The sequence below is a fragment of the Lynx rufus genome, unplaced genomic scaffold, assembly GCF_022079265.1.
Source record: "Lynx rufus isolate CCGP_SWC_20201006 ecotype Redwood Valley unplaced genomic scaffold, mLynRuf1.p SCAF_5, whole genome shotgun sequence".
Lineage (NCBI taxonomy): Eukaryota > Metazoa > Chordata > Mammalia > Carnivora > Felidae > Lynx > Lynx rufus.
Genome location: NW_025814867.1, coordinates 6,168,132 through 6,195,859, shown reverse-complemented (window position 1 = coordinate 6,195,859; position 27,728 = coordinate 6,168,132). Strand labels below are relative to the sequence as shown.

The 27,728-nt window shown below is 57.2% G+C and overlaps 2 protein-coding genes across 2 annotated transcripts in view; one reads left to right on the top strand and one right to left on the bottom strand.

The window, feature by feature from the left end:
* Window positions 1-322: 322 nt before the first annotated feature.
* ACAA1 (acetyl-CoA acyltransferase 1) lies at window positions 323-10,030 on the top strand. The gene is made up of 12 exons (XM_047098683.1): window positions 323-577; window positions 764-857; window positions 1,833-1,890; window positions 3,744-3,823; window positions 4,126-4,168; window positions 6,219-6,317; window positions 7,156-7,236; window positions 8,384-8,574; window positions 8,719-8,898; window positions 9,174-9,229; window positions 9,342-9,487; window positions 9,743-10,030. Exons 1-12 carry the CDS (start codon window positions 401-403, stop codon window positions 9,816-9,818), a joined length of 1,281 nt encoding a protein of 426 aa, XP_046954639.1. The 5' UTR covers window positions 323-400; the 3' UTR covers window positions 9,819-10,030.
* Window positions 10,014-27,728, bottom strand: part of DLEC1 (DLEC1 cilia and flagella associated protein) — a 90,600-nt gene continuing 72,885 nt past the window's right edge. The window contains exons 20-37 of the mRNA XM_047098682.1: window positions 22,120-22,273; window positions 21,617-21,727; window positions 20,631-20,761; window positions 19,954-20,145; window positions 18,962-19,032; window positions 18,374-18,525; window positions 17,637-17,755; window positions 17,027-17,097; window positions 14,478-14,683; window positions 14,261-14,377; window positions 14,045-14,170; window positions 13,867-13,961; window positions 13,626-13,710; window positions 13,245-13,457; window positions 11,753-11,914; window positions 10,785-10,938; window positions 10,485-10,608; window positions 10,014-10,399 (exon numbers count right to left, since the gene is read on the bottom strand). Coding sequence (XP_046954638.1) covers window positions 10,276-10,399; window positions 10,485-10,608; window positions 10,785-10,938; window positions 11,753-11,914; window positions 13,245-13,457; window positions 13,626-13,710; window positions 13,867-13,961; window positions 14,045-14,170; window positions 14,261-14,377; window positions 14,478-14,683; window positions 17,027-17,097; window positions 17,637-17,755; window positions 18,374-18,525; window positions 18,962-19,032; window positions 19,954-20,145; window positions 20,631-20,761; window positions 21,617-21,727; window positions 22,120-22,273 — 2,407 coding nt within the window. The 3' untranslated portion in view covers window positions 10,014-10,275. The remainder of the gene's footprint in view (window positions 10,400-10,484; window positions 10,609-10,784; window positions 10,939-11,752; window positions 11,915-13,244; window positions 13,458-13,625; window positions 13,711-13,866; window positions 13,962-14,044; window positions 14,171-14,260; window positions 14,378-14,477; window positions 14,684-17,026; window positions 17,098-17,636; window positions 17,756-18,373; window positions 18,526-18,961; window positions 19,033-19,953; window positions 20,146-20,630; window positions 20,762-21,616; window positions 21,728-22,119; window positions 22,274-27,728) is intronic.

Genomic DNA, 27,728 nt, shown 5'->3' with positions numbered 1-27,728 from the left:
TTCAAGGTACCGAACGGGCTCTGGGAGTCTCTCCTCGGGTTTGGCAGTAGGCGGTGCTGCGAGTAGAAAGGTTTCCGGCCCGCAATTCTGGGCGGGGCTTCGGAAGTGTCCACCTCCTGGTTGGCCGCCTTAGGCCACCGCAGGCGGGGCTTTGAGTAGAAAGACTCTCGGCGTAAACCGAGAGCTCCGCTTTAGCGGCTCTGGTTGGAAGCGGGGGCGGGACCTCAGGCACACAGCCCTCTGGTTGGCTGAGACAAGCGATAGGCGGGGTCTTGGGGGCGGGGCTGTGGGCCGTGTTAAGGGGCCGGGGTAGAGTGCGGCTCTGCGCTTGCGCCGCGGGCGGGCTGTTAGCTCCTGCGCTGTACCCGCAGGTTGGAGGTCTACCCCACAGAGTTGCGCGATGCGTAGGTTGCAGGTAGTGCTCGGGCACCTGACGGGCAGGCCCGGTTCGGGTTGGGAGCCGGCGCCGCAGGCCGCGCCGTGCTGGAGCGGCGCTCAGCCGGTGTCGGCCGACGACGTGGTGGTAGTGCACGGGCGGCGCACCGCCATTGGCCGAGGGGGCCGCGGCGGCTTCAAGGTGAGGCCCCTGGGCCGGGCGCCGGGTGGGAGACCGCGGGCCAGAGCGGTCTGGGGTCTGGCGCGGGGGTGGCTCTGCGCCCGAGCTGTGACCGCTGTGCGTCTCGGGTGGGATGGGGGAGCGGGGGTCCCGGGAACCCCGTGCATCGCCGGCGGGAGACCACGGTGGCCGCGCTTCCCGCTGCAGGACACCACCCCCGACGAGCTTCTCTCTGCCGTCATGACCGCGGTTCTCCGAGACGTCAAGCTGAGCCCTGCCCAGCTGGGGGACATCTGCGTGGGTGAGCACACTGCCCAGGCCCTGGGCTCGGTCCTCCTCGCGCTCCCATCCGGCCAAAGCCCTTCTCAAACACCTCCTCACCCTCCAGGCACTTTCCAGGTGCTTTCACTGAGAGAAATGACCAGGGGCTCCTTGCATTCGAATTTAATTGTTCCTTTAGGGCTACCGCCTCCAGGCACGTTCCGCCCCACCCCTACCCCAAGCAAGTTCTGCCTGTGGAGTTTGTTGGAAAGCAGCGATCTCAATGACATTCTAACACCCAAGCACTTGTCACAGGGATTTGCGGACACCGGACACCATAGGAGACCAAAGGCTAGGGTTCACTACCCATCCTGTCTGTGCCACCACAGAACACAGGGACCATCAAATACCATGTAGTTCAGCACCTCACAGATGGAGAAACTAAGTCCTGGGAAATTTTCAGCAGAGATTGCACCCGAATCCAGGGTCTCTTGACTTTCCCACCCTTTCCCTCCATCCCTACTCCTCTAGCCTGGAAACAACAGAACACGGCCAGGCTCCCATCAAGTAGGTGCCACCCCTAGGTGGGGAATCACTGTTCCACCTCTGAAATGCCTGCAGGGCTTGGCTGAGGACACTCAGGGAGGTGGGCATTTTCAGAAATTCATTTTCCTAACTGACAAGACCAGTTCGTTTGCCCACAAGTTTTGCCTTGCAATCTTCGCCTTGCAATCTTCTTTCCATGTTTCCTTTAAAGGCAGGCAACCAGCCCGCTGTGCATTGATTTGGAAAAGCAGGGTGCGTGGGCAAGGGACCTTGCGACTCTCGGAGATTGGGTTTAATTGTATGGTCAGAGCAAGCTGCTATATGACTGGCTCCTTGAAATTCTAGGGCCTCAAGGGAACTGCTGAGGGCTTGTGTTGCTGAAGAAAGATCTGGAATGTCCCCTTCCTAGTAGTCACAACTGTACCTTCCTGTCTAGTACACCATCTGAATAAAGATTTGTTGTCCACAGGAAATGTGCTTCAGCCGGGGGCCGGAGCAATCATGGCCCGAATTGCCCAGTTTCTGAGGTAAACTTTTCTAGTTCTAGCTGTGGGTTATTTTGACTCTTGAGTAGGCTCGGGCCCCAGGGGACTCAGCCTATGAGTGGAAGAGGGTCAGGTTGGACACCAGGCCTGGATGCAATCTGAGTCCTTGGCACCCTGTTCTTGTGGACACTACCTTTCCCCTACTTTGGTTTTTTTTTTTTTTTTTTTTTAAGTGATGTCTACACTCAACGTGGGGCTCAAACTTACTACCCCAAGACCAAGAGTTGCATGCTCTACCTACTGAGCCAGCTAGGTGCCCCTCCCTTACTTTGAGTGAAGGGTACATTACTGGCTCTGAGCCAGGACAAACAGGGCCTTGGGGAATAGAGAAAAAGTTATCTGTGCCGTGATGATCTAGACAAAGTTAGCTTGTTGTTCTGCCTTTTTTAAGTGTGGGTTCTGTCCTGTTTTGCCAGGTAGCTAACCAGGAAGGTTACCCTTCAGCACACTGAAAAGTGACTTTGAGCTTCTTAAAGCTAGTTGAGCAGGCTGGGACCTCCCAGGGCACACAGCACATCAGAGACTTGGGGACATGGCAGAACCCTGGGGCATGGGGTCTTCCAGGAGGGGCCCTGGTTAAACTTGCCCTTCACCACTCGCTGTCCTGAGACGGGAGAGGAGTGCTTAAATTATTTTAATGTGTGGATTTAAGAACCACTTAATTTTGGGGCACCTGGTGGCTGAGTTAGTTAAGTGTCCAACTCTTGATTTCAGCTCAGGTCATGATCTCAGTTCATGCCCCGAATTGGGCTCCGTGCTGAGAGTCTGGAGCCTACTTGGGATTCTTTCTCTCACCCTCTCTCTCTCTGCCCCTCCCCCGCTCGCCCCCCCCATCTCAAAATAAAAAAAAAAAAAGAAAAAAGAAAAGAACCACTTAACTTTGCACACCCAGCTACCTGGAGAAGAAATAACCCTCCCTCACATGGTGCCTTGTATGGAGTAGGTATTTAGTGAACACTCGGTGGCTGGGGGGAAGAGGTGGTGACTAGGTAGTAAGGAGTCAGGAGACCTGGGAAGGCCTAAACAGGCTGCATGGGCTTGGAGGCTACCTCTCTGCGTCAGCAGAGCCTGGCCTGGCTCAGGGGTTACCAACACTGGCTGCACACCAGCATCACCGAGCACTTTCACCCATGAGGTTCAGGGTTCATGGGTCTAAAGAGGGCCTGAGGATTTCCACAGGGCTTTGTACCCTTGGCGAGGGCAGGATACTTCAGGAGGGGCAGCCCCACCAGCTTCTAGGACTGGGACCAGTGTAGGAGCCTAGGGGAACACACCCCAATAGGGCAGATTACAACACTTGGTACCCGTCAAGCGTTCTTTGTCCAGCTGGGAACAGGCCTTCCAGAGAGAATCGGAACATAAAGCGTTAGCCATATGGGTACTGGTAAGGCTGATGGTTTCTGACTTCATACTTGAGACTTTTTTTTTTTTTTTTTTTTTTTTTTGCTTTGGTTCTTTGTCCCAGCAATAGATCCCCTTCTCTGTTGTTTTGGAGGAAACAGATGTATAATTTTCCTTTTTTAATTTTCAAAGGGAAAGAAAGAAGGCTCCCAGTGGCCCAGCCAGCTTTCCTTGACCTTGGGCTGTTTTTGACCTAGGTTGAGGAGAATCACGGGGAAAGGGCATGTACTATGGAGCCCTGGAGAGCAAGTGCCTGCAGAGATGGGGTCTGCTCAGTATGGATCTGGCCTGCAGTGGGGATAGGGCTGCTGGTTTGTTCCCCTGGTTTTTGCACCCCTTGATGGGGCAGTGCTATTGACCAGGAGCATAGACCTGCTTTCCATGAGAGCCTGGCAGAGGAGAGGGTGCTGATTGTGGTCTCACTTCTGTTTCAGTGACATCCCAGAGACTGTGCCTTTGTCCACTGTCAATAGACAGTGTTCGTCTGGGCTCCAGGCAGTGGCCAACATAGCTGGTAAGTTGTGACAGGGTGGGTGCCCACTGCTATAGCCTGGCCTTGGTCCTGGCTCCACGGGTTTGGGTCAGCAAGGTCACTGTCTGCTGGGCAAGCAATAAGGATTTCTGAGAGGGCTCTCTGTGACCACACAGTGAAGGATAACCCTTTGCCACTGCACCCAGCCTTTTCTGGATGCTTGAGTCTTCCAAATCTGAGGCTGGGGCTGAGTCCCACTTAGAGACCAGGTGGGGAAGAGGCTCCTCTGTTCCCAGAACAGATGGACTCTGATAAAGGATGTTTATGAAATGCTTTTGTTGCAGGTGGCATCAGAAATGGGTCTTATGACATTGGCATGGCTTGTGGGTAAGAATTTCTTTCTGCCAGAGCTTACTGACCAATTTCTAACAGTAAAACTAATTTGCATCTCTTGAGTCCTCACAGGCTAGGATTACAGGATTCCCCCTACCCCTTTAAGGCAGCTGGCTGAGAGTAGGTTCCCACAAATTCAGCTTAGAAGTAGCCCCAAGCTCTGGGTGCTCGGGAATCATGCATACCTCTTAGCACTAGTGGGGAAAGGGCATTAATTGGCTTCTAAGAGCTTGCTTTCTTGGAAATCTGTCAGGCTGGAAAATGCAAGCATTTTGAAAAAACCTAGAACTTGGGTTTCCTTCTCTGACCCCTTTCTCATTTATGATGCTGTTGAGAGAAGCATTGCAGTTTGGGTTTCCTAAAGCCAGGGACAATTGCCTGTTGTATAACTAGTCTGTTCATTTCTTTAGGCTGTCAGTCCCCTGGTCTCCCTCTTTGGTACCAAGGTGGAAACTTGCAGCTGCCTCCTGGGCTCTGAGGGCATGGTCAGGCCTGTGGCGGTTCGGTCACGGTCAGCTGTGGCTGTCTTCTTCAGCCGTGGCACATGGAGCCGCTGGAGGTGCAATAGGCAGTGCCTCCTGGAGGGGAAGGGCCCTCGGGCCCAGGGCGGGACGAGTGTCTTGTGTTGGGAGGGCAGGCTCTGGGACGCGAGCAGCCCCAGGGTTTTGACACACTCTCTGCCTTTCGTTTCCTCTTTGTAGCATTTTTTAAATTTTTTTTTTTTAATGTTTGTTTATTTTTGAGAGAGAGAGACAGAGCATGAGCGGGGGAGGGGCAGAGAGAGAGGGAGACACAGAATCGGAAGCAGGCTCCAGGCTCTGAGCTGTCGGCACAGAGCCCGACGCGGGGCTTGAACTCATGGACTGTGAGATCATGACCTGAGCCAGAGTCGGATGCTCAACTGACTGAGCCACCCAGGCACCCCCTTTGTAGCATTTCTTGATTGGAGCGCTGTCGGGCCTCCTTGAGGCTGTACTGCGTGGCGCTGGGTTGCTCTGTCCTATCCACTTGTAAATAAAGCCAGAGGCTACACTGTGGGGCCTTTGGCCAGGCAAGGGCCACTGCCACTCTGCCCTTTGATTTCTCTCATGTTCCTCTATCTTACTGGAGGATGGAAAGGTGTGGGTAACTTGGCAGGAGCCCTCATGAGTTTTTTAGAGGGTGTCTGAGTTCCCAGGTGGGTTAAAGACTGTGTTTCCAGACTATTGAGGGTCTGGGTCAAGACTGTCCCCCACAGGCCATGAACAGTAGCTCCTGGCATCCTGGTTGGGTGTGGGCTCTGGGGCCAGACACCTACATTTCTAAGTCTGGATCTCTGCTGTGTGACTACGGACAGGTTACTCACCTCTCTGGGCCTCATCTCTAAAATGGGGATAACTACCGCAGTCCTGTTGAAGTTGATAAAATCAAGTAGAGTAATAACAGCAGCTAACACTCTGGGACGTATGTCATGGGACTGATGCTGTCAAAGTGCTCTAATATCTGAAAAGATTTTAAAGTAGCACAGGGCACATGGAAAGCATCCAGTTATGTGCCATCCCTTGAGGCCCTGTGTTCCTGCATCTCATCGATGGGCTTTTTGACCTCTCTGAGATCTGGCCTTCCTGTGAGCAATTACCACCTCCTGGTCTATGCAGGTCAGATGCTCTTTGGTCTCTGGCTTTTTAAATATTTGTCTCTTCTGCCCTCTGAACCTTTGGTGCCTGAGGGCAGGGCCTGGACTTCTGGCCCTGGGCTCTCCCCCTACTGTGGCTAGCACTAGGCCGTTCTCCTAGGAACTGCTGATTCGGCTGGCTTCAGGAGAGTTGAGTTAGGGAAGCACAGCGCTGCCTGGCAGCGTGGGCTGTGCAGACTGTCCTGGGGTGGGAATGACTCAGCAGCCCTGCACCCCCAGCTCTGCCTTGCTGGCCGGTGCCCTGCCCGGGGTTCCCACACAGCCCGCCGGATTTCCCAGGGCTCCCTGGCTATTTCCCATCACTCGCCAGATGCACAGCTAACCCTGGGCGAGTCCTGAGAGTGACCACCTCCTCCGCTCCCTCCTCAGGGTAGAGTCCATGTCCCTGGCTGAGAGAGGGAACCCCGGAAATATCACTTCACGCTTGGTGGAGAAGGAGAAGGCCAGAGATTGCCTGATTCCCATGGGGTGAGTGGGTGCCCGCGGCTCCCTTCCTGACCTGGAGCAGGGGCACAGGCGCTTGGATCATCTTGTGGCCTCCTGCCTCTGGGCCTGTTCTGCTCCGCTGGGACATGGGGATGGGACTTGCCCCCGACTTCCCTTTCCTGGGGCCTCCAGGTCCTCCGTGCTTCTGGGTCTCCAGTCACGGCCCAGCCTGTCCTTCCCACCCTGAGGGGCCAGTCGCACGGGGGACGATGGCAGCTGTATGCCAAAGCCTTGGAGGCTTAGACACTCGTAGTGGGAAGCTTTGAGTTGGGGCACGCTGTGAGGGAGCCTGGGCCCTGTCAGATGGAGTGTTACAAGCGCCTTGCATTGGCGTGGCACCTTAGCTCTACCGCTGATGCCACCGAGCCTCTGGGCCGTCCCCTGGGTCCGTAAGCAGGGAGTCCTGGCTCCCCTGGATTTGAGGCTCGGGGAGGGCAGTGCCCTGGCTTCCTCCACGTCCGGTGACCCTATTTCACGGGGAGGCCTGGAAAGCCAGAAGCCCAGGTTGGAAGGCCTAGCTGTGGCTCTGGGCTCCCAGGATGAGGGCGGGCTCTGACCACTGTGAGCAGAAAGCCTGGGCGTGGCCTTCCCGGAGGACCCCGGGAGCCTTCATCTTCCCAGATTGGAGCGGCTTTCCTCGAGGCATAGCAGATGTGCCCCCACACTCCACCCTGAGTGTTCGGTGTCCGTGGCGGGACGGGCCCTCCGGCTCTCCGCTGCCTACCGCTGCAGGGGCCCAGGCCTGCAACCACAGCCCTGCAGCCCAGCCTGGGCCCCCAGCTGCTGGGCACGACCGCATGGTGTGTTGGTTCCATTTTAGGATAACTTCAGAGAATGTAGCCGAGCGGTTTGGCATTTCACGGGAGAAGCAGGATACCTTTGCCCTGGCTTCCCAGCAAAAGTGAGTGCTCTTTGGGATGGGGCGTTTACGGGGCTGCAGAGCGAAGTTTTGAGGCCGGATTAAGTGGCCTCAGGTGGAGCTGTCCTTAGGCTACAGCTGGGCAGTGAGTGGTTTCCAAGCCCAGCGCCTGCCAGGAAAGAGAGGCGGGCAGGGACCGGGGCCACTGTGCGTTGGTAGCACTTCCACGTCCCATTACTGTCTGCTCAGCCTGAGTCTCGTCTCCCTGGCTGGGCTTCGGTTGCCCCATCTAATCATCAGGAGTGTAACAAGGGCCGGGACTCTTCTCTGTCTGTGGCTTGGCGATTAGACACGGCAGCCCTGGGCTACCCTGGATAGCCTGGATTGTGGGGCCTGTACTGCTGGAGCCCCTGGCATGCCAGCTTCTGGACTACTGGAGCTCGGGTGGCATCAGAAGAACCCCAGGGGCTCAGGCCTCAGGGCAGGGGCAGGCTGAGGTTGGCAAGCCCCAGATGCCCAGAGAGAATGGCAAGAGAAGGGAGTGGGCTTCCCTGAGGCAGTGGTTCCTAGCCACTTGGGGTCAGGTAACCATTTGAAAACTTGGTGGGAAGTGTGGAATGTTCCCCAGGGGAGACCCCCAGGCACTGACATTTTGCATATGATTGCAAGGATGACCCTAAAACACCTTGTACTTTTGTACTGTTCAAATCCTAAGATTCGCTAAGTAGCTAGTAGTATGTGTCATTTTCAGTAGGTGGAAACTGGGGAGCAGATGAAATTGAGCTCCCAAGACGGGCAGACAAGGTGGCAGCGCCTGGCACAGATACTCCTGGGGCTCTGTCCCTAGTTTGGTAGAGGCAAACGGCAGGCTCAGTCCCACTTGGGTGCCGGGCTCAAAGGGGAGCCACCACATCTAAACCTCCCCTTCCCCATCAAGACTGGGATTGGCCGGGATCTGAAGGTATGAGGCTGGCAGCGAAGAAGGCCTCCCGCTCCCGGGCTGGGGTGGAGGGGCCCAAGGCAATCCCTTAGAGCTCCCCGCAACCCGAGGCCAGCACGGCCTCGCATTTAGCAGCCTGAGCTTGTGTGCCTGCCCCGATGGGCAGGGGCGGTGGAGGCAATGGGAGGGACCCCTGGAGGGAAGGGAACCCCAAGGGAGCCTGAGCCTGGCTGTCCATGGTGCTGGCAGGGCCGCCAGAGCCCAGAGCAAGGGCTGTTTCCGAGCTGAGATCGTGCCTGTGACCACCACGGTCCATGATGACAAGGGGACCGAGAGGAGCATCACCGTGGCCCAGGATGAGGGTATCCGCCCCAACACCACCATGGAGGGCCTGGCCAAACTGAAGCCTGCCTTCAAGAAGGGTGGCTCTACCACGGCTGGTGAGATCGGGCTGGGGGTGGGGACAGGAGGGGCAGCGGCCTTGCAGGGTGTTCTCTGGGTGCCTGGAGCCTCCAGGCAAGGTGTGCAGGTGGAACTCTTCCTCCCTGCCCTGAGGCATCCTGACGCCTGTGATTTGCCTCTAGGAAACTCTAGTCAGGTGAGTGATGGGGCAGCTGCCCTCCTGCTGGCCCGGAGATCCAAGGCAGAAGAGTTGGGCCTTCCCATCCTTGGGGTCCTGAGGTCCTATGCAGTGGTTGGGGTCCCACCTGACATCATGGGCATTGGACCTGCCTGTGCCATTCCTGTAGCTTTGCAAAAAGCAGGTAAGGCGCTTCCTTCACACTCTGGCTCTGGCTCTGACCCCTGCCTCTCTCGCTGTTGTTGGGGGTGGGTAGGTCACGTGATTGGTGCAGAGGGAAGGTGGGGCAGGCCAGCATCCCTACCCAAGCCCCTTCCCGACCTCACAGCCGGGACCCACCTGCCCGTGTGGGGCAGACACACCAAGCTGCCTTTAGGTCTTGGATAGGATGGGGGCCTGGGGAGACAAGTCCTCCCAGGGGGACACTGGGTCAGTTCAGGTCTTTGCCCTTGCCCGCAGGGCTGACGGTGAATGACGTGGACATCTTTGAGATCAATGAGGCCTTTGCAAGCCAGGTGAGCTTTTCTTTCCCACGGCTGTCCCGGCCCTGGCTAGTGGAGCTGGGGCGAGTGGGCGCACGGTGGGGGGAGGGGAGGGAACTACAGCTGATGTTCTGCCTCCCTCCAGGCTGTCTACTGTGTGGAGAAGCTAGGACTCCCCCCGGAGAAGGTGAACCCTCTGGGGGGTGCGGTGGCCTTGGGTCACCCACTGGGCTGCACTGGAGCTCGACAGGTCATCACGCTCCTCAACGAACTAAAGCGTCGCGGGAAGAGGTGAGGCTGACCCCCATGGGGGTGTCACGTGGATGCGCAGGGTGGGGTAGCTGAGGGGGAAGCGTACAGGCCCCCACACGCTGAGGCTAGAGGGCCGTGACCCCGGTCTGCCCTGAGGGCCAGGGGGAAGGGCGCCGGGAACTGCACCCTGTGCGCGGGCCTAGGTGGGCAGTCTGGGAACCCGGGGGGGCTTGGTGATGAGGCCTCTGCCCTGGTGCCTTCACCCAGCAAACACAATCCATCTTGCGTCCACAGGGCATACGGGGTGGTGTCCATGTGCATCGGGACCGGGATGGGAGCCGCTGCTGTCTTTGAATACCCTGGAAACTGAGTGAGGCCCCGGGCCAGAGGCACCGTTTAGTTCTGCTCTGGGGGTGGCCGCAGCGCTGGGCAGAGCAAGACACGGGGACCAACGTGAGCGCTGGTGACGCAGTGTAGGTGTGGCCGAGGTAGAGGGTTGCTCTCTGCCAGGTTACCCAGGCCACCGTGTAAGTCCTGGGGAGTGAGCTATGCATCAGACAGTAAATATGTGTTCTCATCTTAGTGGTTGTGGTTTTTCCCAAGGGCCGGTTCTGGCCGTTGGTGGTGTTGCCTCTTGCCTAGCTGAGTACTCATTCTTCCTGCCTTTTGCGTTAGTGCTGAGGGCACGCGAGGCCTGCCCTGCAAGGGAGTCCCTTCCATCCCAGGAGCTGCTTGGAGGTCCATCAGCGTGCACGTCTGCCCAGCAAATCTGTTCCCCAGCTCTGGGTCATGTTTTATTTCCGAAGCTGGGGGCTGAGGGCAGAGCCTCAGAGCTGGTGGGGTGACATGTATCTCTCGTCATAAGAGCCTTGGCCCCGGAGCCGCAGGGTGCAAGCCGCCTCACCAAGCACACCTTCCACCGCCAGTGTGGACTCGTACAGCTCACTGCTCCTATGGGGAGTGGGGGTGCTGAGGTTAGGAAGGGAGCCCCGGCCAGGGGCTCTAGCCTGTGGGCAGGGCTGGGAGAGGCTGGTACCTGGCAGTGAAGAAAACTTGGAGGGTGATGGTATTTGGGGGAGCATTGACCTGTCGCGCTTCCAGCAGCCCACTGCTTGGAGATACCCTGAAGGCCCCAGGGTCGTTGTCTGGCTCCTGCTGGCCTGCACCAAGGGACGCATAGGCAGCTCCATGTGCCGCCCCGGGAAGGCCCCCATCAGTGCCACAGGGCAGGGCAACCCTGGGGTCACTTGGGATTTGGGAATCGGCACAGTTTCCGATGCAGGAACTCCCGGGTGGTGCCAGCCTGCAGGGGAAACCGTGGGCATGTGCAACCTACCCATCAGCACGGCCCAGTAGCTCCGACAGCCACTCAGGTTCATGAGGTAGACCTCCCGGACCCGTGCCTGGTTCACAAAGCAGGTCCCGAAGTCCACCCAGCTGGTGGAGAGCTGTAGCTCGGGCACGACCACGGTGGCCTTCAGGGGCACCACCTAGGGGGACAGAGCAGAGCCTGTAACGTGGGGGCCCTCGTCCACTCCTGCCGGGCTCGGAGCCAGGGGTACAGGTGCGGAAGCTTCTGAGGAGCTCCCAGGCAGCACCGCAGCTGTGCAGGGGGCTGGCCTGGCATCGAACACCCAGGCCGGCGGGCGTGTGTGCAGGTCAAGGGCCCGGAAGGTGCCATCTGCTCTCCCCACCACCCCACTCCCCCTGCCCCCATCAAGCTCTGTGTGTCCTGCTCCCCGGTCAGGCCGCCCTCCCCGTCTTCCTCCATCCCCTGGGGGCCCCGAGGCCCAGCCCTTTGCCCCTCCTGGGCTCTGGGCCATCTCCCCTCTTCCTGGCCAGTCCCCCCACGTCACCCTCAGGCCACCCTCAGGCGAGGCGCTGCCGCGCTCACCTTCCCTGCCCCTGGGCTCCCGCTGGAGGGCCTGGCTAGACTGACTCTTCCTCCTGGCCTTTCTCGAACCCGCCCCTCAGGCTATCCCTTCTCGGTCCTCACCTGCGTCTTGCAGCCGGGAGCCCCGTGTCCCACCCCACGGCACGGCCCCTGGTTCTGAGCTGAGATGGGGAAGGAAGGAAGACCTGTATTTCTCGGGGTGTGTCCTCGGGGAAAGGCGTCCTCCAGGGCACGCCGGGCCCTCAGGGCAAGCATGGGGCCTGTATTTCTCGGGGTGTGTCCTCGGGGAGGCGTCCCCCAGGCCCGCTCCCGTTTCTGAGGGCCGCGTGGGAGTCCCACCTCCGCCGACCCACCAGGACAGTCTGGCCCGCTGCCCCCCTCGGCGCACGCGGGGCAGGCCCGGGACTCACCTGAGCGGGCTGGTCGGCGTACTCCAGGAGCAGGTTCTGAGCGAACACCATCTCCTTCTCTCCGCTGGCACGCCGCCGAACGTCCACCCCGGGCAGCATCTGGTCCGCCGGGAGCTTCTGATAGGAGAGCAGCTCCAGGGACAGCGAGAAGGACACGTTCACCTGAGCAGACGTGAGCAAGGCCGTCGCCTCGCGCTGCCGAAGGCGGGCGGCAGCTTCCCCACCTGGCGATCGGTCCTCCTTCCTCCAATGGCCCCCGCGGCCCGGTAGGCCCCAGCTCAGCCCCTGACCACATGCGGCCTGCAGGCCGGCCCGGACGGGGCCGGCAGGGTGCCTCCCTCCACCCGGCGCCCCTGTCTGGGGTGTTTGGCCCACGGACGCTGCACCCTGCCCTGCGCCCCGCACCCGTTAGTACGAGGAGCTGAGGCCCCCGAGGGGACACGGCCAGCAAACCTCCCTTTACCCCTTGGCGTGAGCGGGCCTGTGGGCGGGCCTGTTGGCCCAGCACTGCCCGTGTCCTTACCCTGAGGACACAGAGGAGCCTCTGACGGCTTGTAAGCAGGGGATGTCGGAATCAGGAGGTGGGCTGAGGGGAACGTGAGTCAAGGCCAAGGTGAATCTTAGCCCAAGGCGGGTGGATGCGTGGTTCCCCCGGTTCTTTGGGACTAGCTCCATACAGTCAACTGAGGCACTTGTTAAAAAAGTAGCTTCCTGGGCCTCAGCCTGGACCTTCTGGTCTCTGGAGGTGGGGCCTGTGAACTTCTATCTCCAGCAAGCTTTCTAAAGGCCACGGCTCTATTGCCAGACTTGGAAATCATTGTCCTAGAGCAAGACCTGGGTGTGGGACGACCTGGAGACTGAGGCTGGGGGTCAGAGAGGGGTTGGGAAGGAGGACGCCAGGCTCTGCTTGGGCACAGGGTGGAGGGCGGTGCTGTCTGCTGAGGTCAAATGTTTATTTTGAGAGGGAGGGAGGGAGAATCCCAAGCCGGAGCCTTGCTGTCTGTGCCGATCCCTCCCCGGGGCTCCAGCTCATGAACCTTGAGACGAGGACCTGAGCCCAAACCGAGAGTTGGATGCTTAACCAACTGAGTCACCCAGGCGCCCTTCCCTGAGGCGTCTTAAAGGGACCTTTAACCACTTGGTGACAGTCGGCTCTGGTAGAACCGGACTCGGGCTGTGTTTGGGGGCTGCCCCTCAGTTTTCCTCTGGAGAAGGAAGCAAATGCTGAGTGAGGGTGCCCTTCTTCTGTAGATCTGCTCCCCTGCTCCCCTCCGTGATGAGGTCCTTGGGGTAGTCTGTCACCTAGCACAGCGAATGGCCCGCCCTCAACACACCTATGCCCAAGCGCACACCGGAGGAGAACGTGGCTGCTCCCTCCAGCTCTGGAAGTGGATGACACGAGAGCGTGCCGTGTCTGGATGCCAATGTCTGCGCACACGTGTGTGAGGGCGTTGTGTACGCGTGCGTGCGTGAGGGGAAGGTGCCCACTGACCAGCATGTTCTCCTTCGGGCGGAGCACCAGTGGCTGGCCGGCCGTGGCCGGCTCCTCGTCACACCCCTGCACCTGGCCAGGAGCTCTGCGGCTGCGGCTGGCCCCATCTTGAGCAACAGAGAAGGGCCTGGAGACCAGGAGCCGGAAGGACTGTGGGATTTCTGTGGTGTTGGTCAGCTTCAGACGGTGGGTGGTCACCAGCTCGCTCAGCACCTGGGTGGCCACAGAGGTGGGGGACGCGAGGGAGGTCTCTCTCCCCTTCGGGAGCCCATGGCTCTGGGCTGGAGGCATTTCCAGGGGTGGGGGAGGCCTTCCAGGGATATCTGAGGTCCAGGTAGATTTGTGGGGGGCGGGGGTGGGGGGGGGGGACAGCACACTCACCCCAGAACAGGGCTGCTTGGGGATGAGGTCGCTGGCCTGGTGCCAGAACTCTGTGCCACCGCCGTAGTCCGGCTCCACACTCAGCCTGCCGGCAGCGGGCATGGCTGGGCCCCAGGGGCCTCCGGGCTGTCCCCTCGCGGCTCCCCCGGCCCCGGCCAGCCTCTGCCTGGGCTCACCTGCTGGCTTCTCCCTCCCACTCCCCATCTCCTTGCTCCCCGGAAGGGAGGCCCAGCCAACTCACCGTGCAGGCCTCACAGAGCTGCACAGGTCCAGTCTCAGGGCTCCCACGGCGAAGTCCTGCAGGCGCCGCCACCTCCCGGGAAGCTCTCTTGCCACCTACCGAGCCCCAGACCCGTCACGGGCAGCGTGCCCCCCGCGACGGGCAGCGGCCGCGGCCCCACCCGGCCAGGAGGGCTCACCTCATCGTCCAGGCTCATGAAGCCCAGGGCATAGCCGACACACTCCACTTTGTGCCGGGTACCGGGGCCGAGCAGCACGGGCGTGAAGGACACAGAGATGCTGCTGCTGCCGCCGGCGGGGACCACCTGCAAGGACCGCGGCCTCAGTGCCCCAGCCCTCCTACCGGCCCGGCCCGAGGGGCCTCTGCGGGGCCGCGCCCGCCCCACCCGCCTCACCATCTGCTTGGGGCTGACGCGGTACAGGTGGCCACAGGGCACCCCGTCGTGCTCCCGCAGGACGACTGAGACGATCTTCCGTGAGGCCCTGTTGCTGACCCTGGACCAGCCCTCGGCCTGTCGTCAGAGAGTCACTGGGGCTCGCGCGGGCTCAAGGCCCGCAGGCCCCGGCTCGGCAGCCGGCCCACCCCGCCCCTCCACCTCCGCCCCTGCTCACAGACTGGGCAGCTTCACGGCTGGAGTCTGACTCATCCGAGGAGCTTGGGGACCAGAAGGAGCTGCTGCTTGCAGGGGTCTCTGGGCACAAGAGGTCGTTTCCAGCCTGGTCCCGCAGCGGGAAGGGTGGCCCATAAAACACCAGCAGCTCCACCAGCCGGTCCTCCCTATCTTCCGGAGTGTAGGTCTCCCAGTCCAGGCGGATATCTGGGACGGGGGGTGAGGGCTGAAGTAGGGGCGGACGCATCTTCCCTGGACCCCCTCCCCGCAACCCCTGATGCTACCTCTTCTGCACTTAGGGGCCGGGGGAGGGCAGGCTTGCCTCCTTCCTAGTGCCACTTCACAAGAAAAGTCCACAGGCTATCCAGCTGGCTCTGCCAGCCCGACCCCCTTGCGGGAGCCCGACCCCCTTGCGGGAGCCCGACCCCCTTGCGGGAGCAGGCCTTCACATCCAAATGCGCCACTCCAGGCATTTGGGGCTCTCCCACAGCTTCCCCAGGCCCTCCAGCCCCTCTCCCCACCTTCTCCCTTCCGTCCATCGCCTCCTGCCGCACTCACTTCCATCCTCAGCCAGGCTAGTCTGGGTGCCACCATCTTGCCAGGATTCTCACCCCCTTTACCCCCATCCTTCTGCCCACCTGGCAAAGCCTAACCCTGGAGAACTGAACTGACCCTCTGGTCCCCACTATCACGCCCTCCCTGCTCCCTGACACCTGCACTGCCTCCTGGGTACCAGGCTGCCAGCCCCCGCTCACCTCCCGGAGCCCCCAAGTCCACACAGCCCCGGCACCCCATCCCAACACGCCCGTGTACCGGCGGGCATCTGTGCTATCCTCCCTCCTCCCGCCGCCTCAGCCCACCCCCTCTCCGGGGCCAGCCCTGCCCAGTCTCCCCTCTCCCACCTGCTTCAACCGCACGTAGGCAAGGCCAGTTCTCCCCGTCTTGGACAAGCTTCCCTCTGCCAGACAACCTTCCCAGTGCCACCTCTGCCTGCACAGCACACTTGCAGGACCCCATCCACCGTCGCCCACTGTCCTCTGCCCTCAGCCACTCCCAGCTCACGTCTGACTCGGCCCGCCCTGCAGGAGACCTGGTGAGCACACCCAGGTGCCCGAGCTTGTGTTTCTTCAAGTTATTACCTTGGCATCTGCCTCTCACACCCACCAAATCCCTCTCACCAGGGCCACCCAGTGACCTCCATTCTCTGAAGTTCAGTAAAGACAGAAACGTGCACATGATGATGAGCCCTGAGGCCGGGAAGGGAACCACCAAAAGGAAGGAAGGTAAAAGAGAAATTCCAAACTAACCCAAAGGAAAACAGAGCAAAGTCGCAGAGAGCACAAGAAAGAAAAAGTAAAACGAATCACAAAATAAGAGAGAAATAATATAGATTGATTTTCCCTATTAAAAGATAACGCCAGGTTGGGCTTTTAAAAAGCTCAGCTCTCTGTTGTTTACAAAGAAACATCTCAAAGCGATAAAGGGTGAAAACAGGGAAGGACACAGAGGACGTTTAGTTCTCAATGCATCTGACGACACAGCGGTGAAGAAGTGAAACTGCTGGAAACACCAGGAGGTTTTCCTTTTTTTTTTTTTTTTTTTAAGATTTTAGTCTTAAGTAATCTCTCCACCCAACGTGGGGCTCGAGCTTCCAACCCTGTGATCAAGAGTCGGAGATGCCAGGAGACCTTAATAAAATAAAGCCGATTAAAGCGCAAATTCAACGTCCCTCCCCTAACTGCCCGGACCTAGTGGACACACGGAGCAGGGTCACAGGCTGCCAGCGCCCCCGCCTGCTGCACATTCCTTACAATTGCCAAGGAGCTTAACGACAGACCTGCCCTGGCCCTGCTCCTCGAGACACTGGCTCAGCCTGTGGGCTGGCCTAGCCTCACGACGCCTTAATCCCTCCACCTCCAGATTGCCACAGCTCCTCCTGTGGCCCAGACGCTCCCCGTTCTCACACGTTTCCTCAGGCCCAGGTGGCTCGTCCTCCCTCCTCGTAGCCTGGACGCCCCTCCACGGGGGAGCCTGCCCCGCACCCTATGCCATTCTCCAGCAGTCCCCTCGATGCCCTCAACCTGGGGGCAGCCCACAGTCCCGTCTGCACCCCCATCGGCACGGGAGCCTCTCGGCGGACTCTGCCGTCTGTTCCCTCTGGACCCCCAGCAACTTGTACAGCACCCGGCTGTGGCTCAGTACTGCTGGCTAAAGGGATGGGAAAAGGTGACCCCTGCCAGTGTCTGTCCTTTTGCAAAGTGAACCTGATGAGGACAGCATCTAAGGCCCCACGCACTGAGGGAGCCACGGCTGGGCAAGGGCAAGCCCTGCGCTCAAGCATGGAAGCAGCTGTCTCTGACATCCTCCGGGCTGGCTGGTCGCTCCCCTGCTGGGCCCTCCGGGGTCTTCCTCAGTCACCACAGGCCACCCGGATTCCTGGGCCTGGTCACGGGCCATCAGCTTCCCTCGGCCCCATCATCCCTCCCAGCCTTGCCCACCGCGTGGCACAGCCAGTAGATAGAGCCCCAGTTTATCTCGTGAGCCTCTTACCACAGGGGCTGGAGTTATTCAAGCGAAGGACCCGGGTGACTGTGTCTCCTCCGGAGACCTGGGTGCCGAACCTGGAGGCAGGAGACGGGGTTCAGCGCAGCCATAACCAGCATGCACCTTGCAGGCGGGGCTGCTTCAGAGAGGAGGCTGGAACTGGGGCTCAGGCCGGGAGGAGGCCCGCAGTGGTTTATCCTGAAGTCACGAAGACCCAGGGCTGGAGTCCTTCCCCGTGCGGTGCCTGGTGAGCTGGGACCTGGGCTGTTGGATGCCCTGGTAGCACCCGCTCCACACCCCCACCCCCCATCTACCGACAGCGCAGGTCCCAACTCGTGGGGTGGGGCCCCAGGCCTGGCACTGACCTCAGGCCACACGGACTACTTGCTACTTCTATCCTCCAAAGCCCTCTGCGATGTGCAGACAGCAGCCATGTCCCCGGAGGGGACATGCCTCTCTCCTCCAGGGCAGCCCTGTCCTGGGGCTTTCTTGCTGGGTGGCACCAAGTGGCCTTGGGCCAGCTGGAGAGCCACGAGTCAGCACGGGGAGCCACGTTTGGAAGCCAGGGGGTTTCAAGGGTTAGAGGATGAGGCCGGGGGCGGGGGGGGAGGGTCACCTGATGACAGGCTCCTTCTGCAACTGGTCTGTGGTATAGTAAGTGGTCCTCAGGGAGCTGATGGGGCAGCCCACGACCGCCATATGCACCGGGATGACTGTTGGTGGCAGGTCGCCCACCTGCAAACACACACCAATCCTTTGTCTCTTGTCCCTTGCTGCCATGGCATTCCCTGGCTCCGCATTCCCTCTGTTCACGGCCTTCCCTCCCCAAATAAGACAATGTACGTAGCTCACCCCTCCGTACTAAACTAAGAAATGCTTGTTGGGTCATCCGTTCGCAATTATCCCTGTATCCTCCAGTCCAGAGGAACACACAAGAACCATGCACAGCAGGTACCCGTGGCACCCTGAACGAGTGAGTGGAGGGCCAGTGGGAGAGTGAGTGAATGCACCAAGGGCTAGGTGACAATATGGCTTTGGGAGCCCGTTACGGCTTCTCCACACTCACTGCCCCTCCAGGCCTCATGTCCTGGCCCAAGCAGGCGGCCCATCAGATTCCTCTGCCCTCCTCAGTGGGGGCCCAGCCTCGTGGGACCCCACAGGAAAAGGTATGGAAGGTTTTGCTCACGAGGACCCCTCCTGCCCGAATCCCTGTGGTTGCCGTGGAGGTGAATGCCTATCCCAAGCTCGGTGGGCACGGTCTTACCACGTGGAGAGATTTGAGAGGCTGAGGGCCAGGGGTTGAAGGAGACAGCGCTCGGGAGGTGAGGCCGGGCCCAGGCCATCTGTCCTTACCGTGCAGATGAGGTCGTCCCAGTACTCGCCCCACATGTTTGCATAGCCCGTGATGTCGATGCGCAGCTGCTGGTGGGCCCCCAGCATGCCCTGGGAAATGTGGGGAAAGAAGGCAGCTCCTTTCCCATGAGACAACAGGCTTTCCATAAAATCTGGGCGAGAACCAGGAATGGGGATTCAGGACTCCAGGGTAGGAATGAGGTCCAAACCCTCAGGAGTTAGCGAAACACTGTACCAGAGAAGCCGCTCCACAGGCTCTCCTTGGTCTGGCTAAGCAGACCCTCCTGGGAGCCCAGAATCCAGCAGACGGCCTTCTGTACCTCTTGGGGGTCAGGCCCCAGTGGGAAACCTCCCTTCGGAGCCGCCACCCGTCCCAGTCAAAACCAGGCCCTGTGCACAGGCCATCTGCCCTAGCCAGAAGATGGCCTCATTCGAAAGGGGGGCACAGAGGGCTATGGCCATCTCAGAGGTCTTGCTAGAAAAGGCACTGGAATGGGGTCTGTGGCCAGGGTCCCCTCCCTGTGGCAGGCAGCCCACCCCTGAGAAGGCCCCAGGAAATGCTGCTCTGGCCCGCCCCGGGGTTCTTACTCAGCTGCTCTCGCTTGGCCAGGCGTTCTCGAATCCGCGACGTCTTCAGCAGGGCAGGGGGCACGTCGGGGCTTTTACCAGACGGGACACAGAAACAGCATCAGGCCATCAGGCCTGTTCCCCAGAGCCGGGCCACCTCTCTGGGCGACAAGCATCCCACCAGGGGCACAGGGGGAGGAAGGCGGCTCTGCCCGCTCCTCGCAGGGGAGAAGTCAGGTCTGTTCACCTCCCTCTCCGGTCTCGGGGCCTGCCACATCCCTGTCGCCCAAAGCACCCCAGCTACCGGCCACCTTCCAGCCCAGGCATTGCCTTCTAAGAAACTCAGGAGGGACCTGTTATCCCTAGGCTCTGTGCCCTGGTGATCCTGGATACAGACCCAGCCCAGGGCCCTCCTCTCTTGCCCAGCCTTCTGCAAAAGGCCCTCTTTCCAGTCTTTCCTGCCGACATTGGTCCAGCATCGAGTGTGCAGTAACTTTCCTGGAGTGGGTGAGTTAATGGCCCATAAACCCCTAGTGGCTCCCACCACCCACGGCAGGGGTTTTTATGTTGGGCTCCCCTGACTTAGGAGGTTAAGCGGTGAGGGGTTCGCTGGGGGGGTGCAGGACCTGCCAATTTCTGGGCGCCACCACTCCCCCCGGGGGCTGATTTCCAGTTACAGCTTTGCAGAAGGCCTCACTGCCACGTCTCTGCCCTCACAGCTCCCTCCGCTGCCAGTGAACTTCTCCCTTATGCACTGGCCTGCATGCTGCCTGACCTACCGGAAGCCCTCTACCTCGCCACAGCCCCCGGCCTCTCCCGGAGGCCCCCCCAGAGTCCGGGAGGTGGGCCGGTGGGAACCCCTCCTCCACGTGTCTCCGTGTCTAAACACAGGGAGAGACGCACCTTCTCTCTCCTCATACCAGCCGGCCTCTGGCCACTTAGGCCACACGTGTGCCCAACGGGGCCAACCCACCCGGCCACATCCTCCCTGGGACGTGAATCCCCACACTTACAGGCTGGGTTTCTGATTCGGGCCGTTTGGGGGGCCCCCAAAGTACTCAAACTTGAGGGTGAAGGGCGTCTGTATCGGGGAGCGGTTGGTCAGGATGAGCTGGCGGTTCACGCGGGTCCTCAGAGGCACCGCGGAGCCAAAGTCGAGGCGGAGCTCCTGCGGGTGGTCCGGCCACAGCTCTGTGCTGGGAACGCTGCCCCGTGCCCAGGGGCACCAAGTTACACGCCACCCTTGGCCCTGCCCAGTGAGCCCGCTTGGGTGGGAGCACGAGAGCCGCCTACGCGCTAGGCTTCATCCTTGGGCTGCCTCCCCGGTGAGCTGCCACCCCAAGACACGTGCCAACAGGGGCCTCGGCTCCATAAACTCTCCCTGTCCCGGGGCGACGGGCCCGTCTCCCAGTTGCTGGGCCTCGTAGCTGCCGACAGCCCCGTCCCCTGCGTCTCCTACCCGCCTGGATGTCACACCTCCAAGTGTGTGGGGAAAGACCGCACAGAGGGCAGGGTTTGGGTAGGGAGACCTGTTCCCACAGAGGTCGTGAGGGGCCTCAGTGACACCGTGGCCCTTTCTCGGCTGCAGGAATCAGCCGGGAGTAGGCCGGTGCCACCGTGGCACCACTGCTAGGCTAGTCCTTCGTACGGTCGCTCAGCCCTCGGGCCCCGGCCCCAGCCCTGGGCTCACCTGCCGTCAGAGCCCTCCGCAGAGATGGCAATAGCCACTTGCAGTCCCTGGGGTTTCCCAGAAATGCCCAGGACCACTGGCTCCTTCATGCCCGACACGGTACAAGGGAGGGCCAGATGGCTCAGCTCGTCCTGTAAGAAAGCCCACCGGGGGGCACATCACTACAGGTAAGTCCCAGGGCGGCCTGAGACGGTCTTCCCTCGCACAGGTGGTTGTTGTGGGGCGCTCAGCACAAAGTCTTGACCTCTGTCCCGTCCCATGTCTCTGGAAGGGCTCCCCAGTCCCTCCCTCCGGTGAGCCACCGTCACCGGCCTAGCCCACCATCCCACACCCTGGGCCCTTCCTCAGGGCTCCTGGCTCAGTCTGCTCCAAATATCTGACCATGCTCTCGCGGACGGGGACCCCCTCAAAGTGGGCCTCCGGAGAAGCCACACGCTCATTCCGATGAAGCTGCTACGACAGAAATCAAGCCCAGCCCGCGTCGGGTCTGCTCTGTGCCTGAGCCCATCTGCCCGTCACCCTGGAGCTCAGATGCAGCTGAGGAAGAAAGTCTACTCTGTCCACGTTTGCCAGGGAGGAAATGAGACGGAGTCTCTTTCCCCACCAGAACTGCAAACAGCCGGCAGCCAGCCCCGATGGCCTTCCTGTGGGCCGAGCTGGGGAGCAGCCGTGCCCTTCCTGGGACAAGGTGGCCACCAGCGAGCCTCGGATCATCCGGGCAAATTGGAAAGCCGGGCCCACCCTCGGCTGCAGAGGAGGGGAGGGGTAAGCTGGAGCCAAAGGCCAGACGTGGCCAGTGGGTTTCGGCACAATCAGGCCTGCTCCGGGCTTCCTGACCTCGTATCCCTAGACGGCAGGCCTAATGGGGACGGGGACCCCAGCCTCATGGGAGGCAGGAGTGGGACTTGAGGCAGACCTCCCCGCCAGTACAGATACGGCTGCGGGTGCCTTCCCAGTGCCTCGGGCCCCCTCACCACCGTACTCACCTGGGTGTGAGCAGTGAACTCCAGGCCGAGCTGGCGCTCCTCACTGGGACCCAGCGTGCCACGTCTCGGGGAGACCTTGGCCGTGCAGAAGTCTGCTTGGTGCCCCAGCAGCTGGCAGACACGAGGACAGGCCTGTCGTCACCCGCGGGGTTCCCGGCACGGACCCAGGATCCACGCGGCGCTGGAGGCTGGCAGGCTGGGGGCCCGCAGCGGGACCAGGGGGGCTGCGTGCTCGCCGGTGGGAGTAATCCGCTGGTCCTTTCCCCTCCCCTTCCCGACCCTGGATGAACCTCACACCTGTCAGGAGTTGCTGGGCTGAACAAGCTGCCCCGGGAGACCTAGGGTGATGGTGACCAGAGGGCTGCTGCCTCTGATGGCAGCAACAGACTCTGGGCAACGGACAGGGCCACGGGGGAGAGGAGAGCCTCTCTTCCGGGGAGCACCTGGGGGGCAACGTCCCTCTCCGCACGGGCCTCTGGTGCTGACCGTGCAGGCTCACTCACCTTGCCCCAGTGGAAGCGGGTGGGCAGGAGTGTGCCATTGATGAGTCTAATGGTTGCCTTGGTGGGCACGCCCAGGTAGAGGTTGCTGACTTCCACGTGGCTGTTTTGCAGGTACACGTAGGGCTCCTGTATGTCGGCGTATACAGGAAGGTGGCTGGAACACAAGGAAGAAAGAAGAAACAAAACCATCTTTATTTTCAGATGATACAATGGTCTCTGTAGAAAATCCCAAGGAATCCAGATTAAAAAAATTTTTTTTAAGTTTCTTTATTTCTGAGAGAGAGAGAATGTGCATGAGTGGGGGAGGAGCAGAGAGAGGGAGACACAGAATCCAAAGCAGGGTCCAGGCTCTGAGCTGTCAGCACAGAGCCCGATGTGGGGCTCGAACTCGCGAACTGCGAGATCATGACCTGAGCCGAAGTCGGACGCTCAACCGACTGAGCCATCCAGGCGCCCCTAGATTTAAAAAATTCCTTAAAAAACAACGAGAAAACAATCCCCTGCAATCGATGAGTCAGCCAAGTTACAGGGTACAAACTACAAAAACTAATCACACTTTTATATGCTAACAACGAACATGTAGATACAGAAATTAAAAATACAATACTACTGACAACTGCTCAGAAAAATTGAAATACTTAGAGGTAAATCTGATAAAACGTATACAGGATTTGTATGCTGAAAACTACAAAACCAGCTGAGAGAAATCGAAGATTTAATAAACAGAGAGACTCTATTCATGGATTCAAAGACTCAAACAGAGTAAAGATGTCAATTCTCTACAAATTGATCTATAGGTTTAACACAATTCTTATGAAACTCTCAGAAAAGATTTCTGTAAATATAGACAAGCTCATTATAAAATCTATATGGAAAGACAAAGGACACGGAATAACTAAAACAATTTTTAGAAGAATAAATAATAAAGAAAGAAATCACTGTGCTGGCTGTTAAGACTTACTATATGGCTACAGTAATCAAGGTAGTGAACTATTGCCAGACGCATATACACACAGACCAGTGGACTGATATAGAAAAATCTAGAAATACACTCACACAAATATGTCTGGCTGAGTTTTGTTTTTGCTTTTGCCTGAGGAATAGAGATAATATGTATTATGCTTTTACCCTTTTATTTTGCAATAACTGTAGATTCACATTGCAGCTAAAACAAAAATTACACAAGAATCCCGTATGCCCTTCACCCAATTTCCCCAATGGTAACCTCTTGCATAAATACAGTACAGAATGGCAACCAGGAGATCAATATTGATGCAGTCCATGATTTCGGCTCAGGTCACGATCTCAACAGTTTGTGAGATCGAGCCCCAGGGCCAACTTGGGATTTTCTCTCTCTCCCTTTCTCTCTCTGCCCCTCCCCAATGCACACACACACTCTCTCTTTAAATAAATGAACTTAAAAAACAAAACAAAACAAAACTATTCACCCATTGAAGAACTTCTGAGTTGTCCCAACTGATTTTTGACAAGAGGTGTAAAAACAATATAGTATGGGAAGAACAATCTTTCGACAAACGACATTGGGAGAATTAGATATCCACAGGCAAAAATAAAATAAAGCTCTACCTAAACCTCACCACTTATATAAAAATTAACCCAAAACATATCACAAGCCTAAATGTAAAACGTAACCTATTAAACTTTTAGAAAACAACAGGAGTTGGGGCGCCTGGGTGGCGCAGTCGGTTAAGCGTCCGACTTCAGCCAGGTCACGATCTCGCGGTCCGTGGGTTCGAGCCCCGCGTCGGGCTCTGGGCTGATGGCTCAGAGCCTGGAGCCTGTTTCCGATTCTGTGTCTCCCTCTCTCTCTGCCCCTCCCCCGTTCATGCTCTGTCTCTCTCTGTCCCAAAAATAAATAAAAAACGTTGAAAAAAAAAAACAACAGGAGAAAATCTTTAGGACCCACAATCACAATTCATAAAAGAAAAATTTGATAAACTGGACCTCACCAGAATTTTAAAAAATGTTTGCTCCGCAAAAGGCCTTTTTTCCTTCAAAAGACAAAATTGCAGACTGGGAGAAAATATTTGTAAACCAGGTATTGGACAAAAGACTTGTATCTCGAATAGGCAAAGAACTCTTAAAACTCAACAATAAAACAACCCAATTAGAAAATGACATAAAGGGGTGCGTGGGGAGCTCAGTCAGTTGTGTCTGACTCTTGATTTCAGCTCAGGTCATGGTCTCAGGGTCGTGGGATGGAGCCCTGTGGCTCTGCACTGAGTGTGGTGCCTGCTTGAAATTCTGTCTGTCCCTCTCCCTCTGCCCCTCTCCCCCACTCATGTGCACTAATATAAAATGAAATGAAATAAAACAAATGACATAAAAATTTCACCAAAGACCTTGGATAAGCAGATAGCAAATAAGTACATGTAATATGTTCAAAATCATTAGCCAGTTGGAAACCATAAATGAAAATCACTCCGAGTCGGGGCGCCTGGGTGGCGCAGTCGGTTAAGCGTCCGACTTCAGCCAGGTCACGATCTCGCGGTCCGGGAGTTCGAGCCCCGCGTCGGGCTCTGGGCTGATGGCTCAGAGCCTGGAGCCTGTTTCCGATTCTGTGTCTCCCTCTCTCTCTGCCCCTCCCTCGTTCATGCTCTGTCTCTCTCTGTCCCAAAAATAAATAAACGTTGAAAAAAAAAATTAAAAAAAAAAAAGAAAAAAAAAAAAAGAAAATCACTCCGAGAATGGGGTAATATCCCTAAACACCTATCAGAATGACTCAAATAAAAAACAGTGATGACACCAAAAGCTGGGAAGGATATGGTGAAGCTAGATCACTCACATGTCGCTGTGACAACTAGAATGACAAAGCCACTCTGCAAAATTTTTTGGCAATTTCCCGCAAAGCTAAACACCCACTTACCATACACCTGGCAATGTTATTCTTGAACATTTATCCTAGAGAAATGCAAACACATGTCCATACAATGACCTGTACACAAATATTCACAGCAGCTTTATTCATAATAGCTCAAACCTGGAGACAGCCCCGGTGTCCTTTCAAGGGTGCTGCTTAAACTGCACGTCCACACCATGGAACTCTACTCCGCAGCAAAAAGGAATCGACTGTTCACACACACAACCTGGAGAGCTCTCAAGGGAATTATGCTGAGTGGCGGGGGGGAAAAAGTCCACGTCAAAGGTTACATAGGGTATGATTCAACATTCTTGAAAGAAACGAATTGCAGATACGGAGTACAGAATTGGTTTCATAATTCCAAAACCTCTAACAGACTGAGTCTGGTTCTGATGTTTGCTTTGTCTCTTCAGACTGTGGGTTTTTGGGGGCTTTTTTCTTGCCTCTTTTCATGCCTTGTAATTTTTTGCTGGAAGCTGGACATTATGTATTGAGAAATTGGAATTGATGTAAATAGAGCTTTAACACAAAGCTTTATGTTCATCCGTCTAAGAGCTGGGCCACGTTTACTATTCGCTGTAGTGGTGGGTGGCAGAGGCTTCAGTTCCCTCCAGTGTCCTTGTTTTTTCTCTCCCCTGTTGTCTTTGGGTTTACCTACAAACTCTTTTTTTTTTTTAAACTCTTTTTAAAAAATGGTTATTTATTTATTTTTGAGAGAGAGAGAGAGAGAGAGAGAGAGCAAGTGCACCAGCGGGGGAGGGGCAGACAGAGAGGGAGACATAGAATCCAAAGCAGGCTCCGGGCTCTGAGCTGTCTGCATAGAGCCCGATGCGGGGCTGAAACTCACGAGCCGTGAAATCACGACCTGAGCCGAAGTTGGACGCTCAACCGACTGAGCCACCCAGGCGCCCCAATCTTCTGTTATTATACCGAGGCCTGTTGATGCCGTGGGAAGGTGTAGGGGAAAAGGAAGTGCTCTATCATCCAATGATTGGTCTCTGTCTTGTACTAGTGAGGCTGTGTCCCTGGACTTGACCTTCACAAGTCCTTCTGTTTTTTTCCCCCTTTAGGTGAGATACGAAGACCAGAGAGGGCTGGGGTGGGTAATTTCCCTTCCCCCACGTCAGATGAAGCTCCTATGAAGTCTCTCCCTTGCTGGGCAGGACTCGTGGAGAACACTCTGGACTTATTTCAAAGCGGTTCTCTGCCCCCCGCACCAGGCCTATTTCAGAAGCGTTATTTTCCCCTCCCCCTGACCAAACTGGAGAATTTTTCTCCGATGTTCCCCACAAGAACCTGGTGAGTCTCCAGAGTTTTTACCTCTCATGTTACACCACACAACCTCCAGGAATGTTCCTACCCTGACTGGCTCCAGCAGCTTTTGCTTCAGCAAAGTAACCTGCATTCACCCATCTCTTTGGTTCTTGGGGTGGCTGCTCCATGGCCTCAATTCTCTAATGAATCTGAGGAAAGTTACTGTTTCAGGGGCTCAGTCGGTTGAGCGTCCGACATCGGCTCAGATTGTGATCTTGCGGCTTGTGGGTTCGAGCCCCGCGTCAGGCTCTGTGCTGACAGCTCAGAGCCTGGAGCCTGCTTCCGATTCCGTGTCTCCCTCTGTCTCTGCCCCACTCCGTGTCTGTCTTTCTCTCTCTCTCTCTCAAAAATATATAAACATTGGGGCACCTGGGTGGCTCAGTTGGTTGGGTGGCCAACTTCGGCTCAAGTCATGATCTCACTGCTCATGGGTTCGAGCCCCGTGTCGGGCTCTGTGCTGACAGCTCAGAGCCTGGAGCCTGCTTCCGATTCCGTGTCTCCCTCTGTCTCTGCCCCACTCCGTGTCTGTCTTTCTCTCTCTCTCTCTCAAAAATATATAAACATTGGGGCACCTGGGTGGCTCAGTTGGTTGGGTGGCCAACTTCGGCTCAAGTCATGATCTCACTGCTCATGGGTTCGAGCCCCGTGTCGGGCTCTGTGCTGACAGCTCAGAGCCTGGAGCCTGCTTCCGATTCTGTGTCTCCCTCTCCCTCTCTGCTCCTCCCCTACTTACACTCTCTCTCTCTCTCTCTCAAATATAAAAAATAAAACATAAAAAAATTAAAAATATGTATATATGTAAACATTTAAAAAAATTAGAAAAGTTACTGTTTCCATTCGTTCAGCTTTTTTCTTGTTACGAAAGCAGGAATGATGACTCCTGAGCTCTTTACACGTCTGGACGTCTGAAGGTATTATGTAGATGTGACCGATGTTCATCATCGGTTGAGTTTAAGTAAAGGAAATTTTCCTAGATGATTTGGACGGGCCTGATTCAATCAGTTGAAAGGCCTCAAAGCAGAACTGAGGTTACTCGGAAAAAGAAGAAATTTAATGTGTGCACAGCATCTTCAGTTGGTGCCAGAGAGTTCTAGTCTGCCCTTCCTGACGGCCTGTCCTATTGATTTGGGGAGCGCGAAGCCAGCCCACATAGTCGTGTAAGCCAATTCCTTGTAATAAATACAACTACTCATTCTGTTTCTCTGGTGGAACCCTAACTGGTACAAATACATCAAGGTGAAATACATATGTAAATGACAATATAAATATATTTTTGCCTGTAACTGTTTTATTCTATCTGGTGTATTTATTTTTTATCTTTTTTTAAACGTTTGTTTATTTTTGAGAGAGAGAGAGAGAGAGAGAGAGAGACAGAGAGTGAGCAGGGGAGAGGCAGAGAAAAAGGGAGACACAG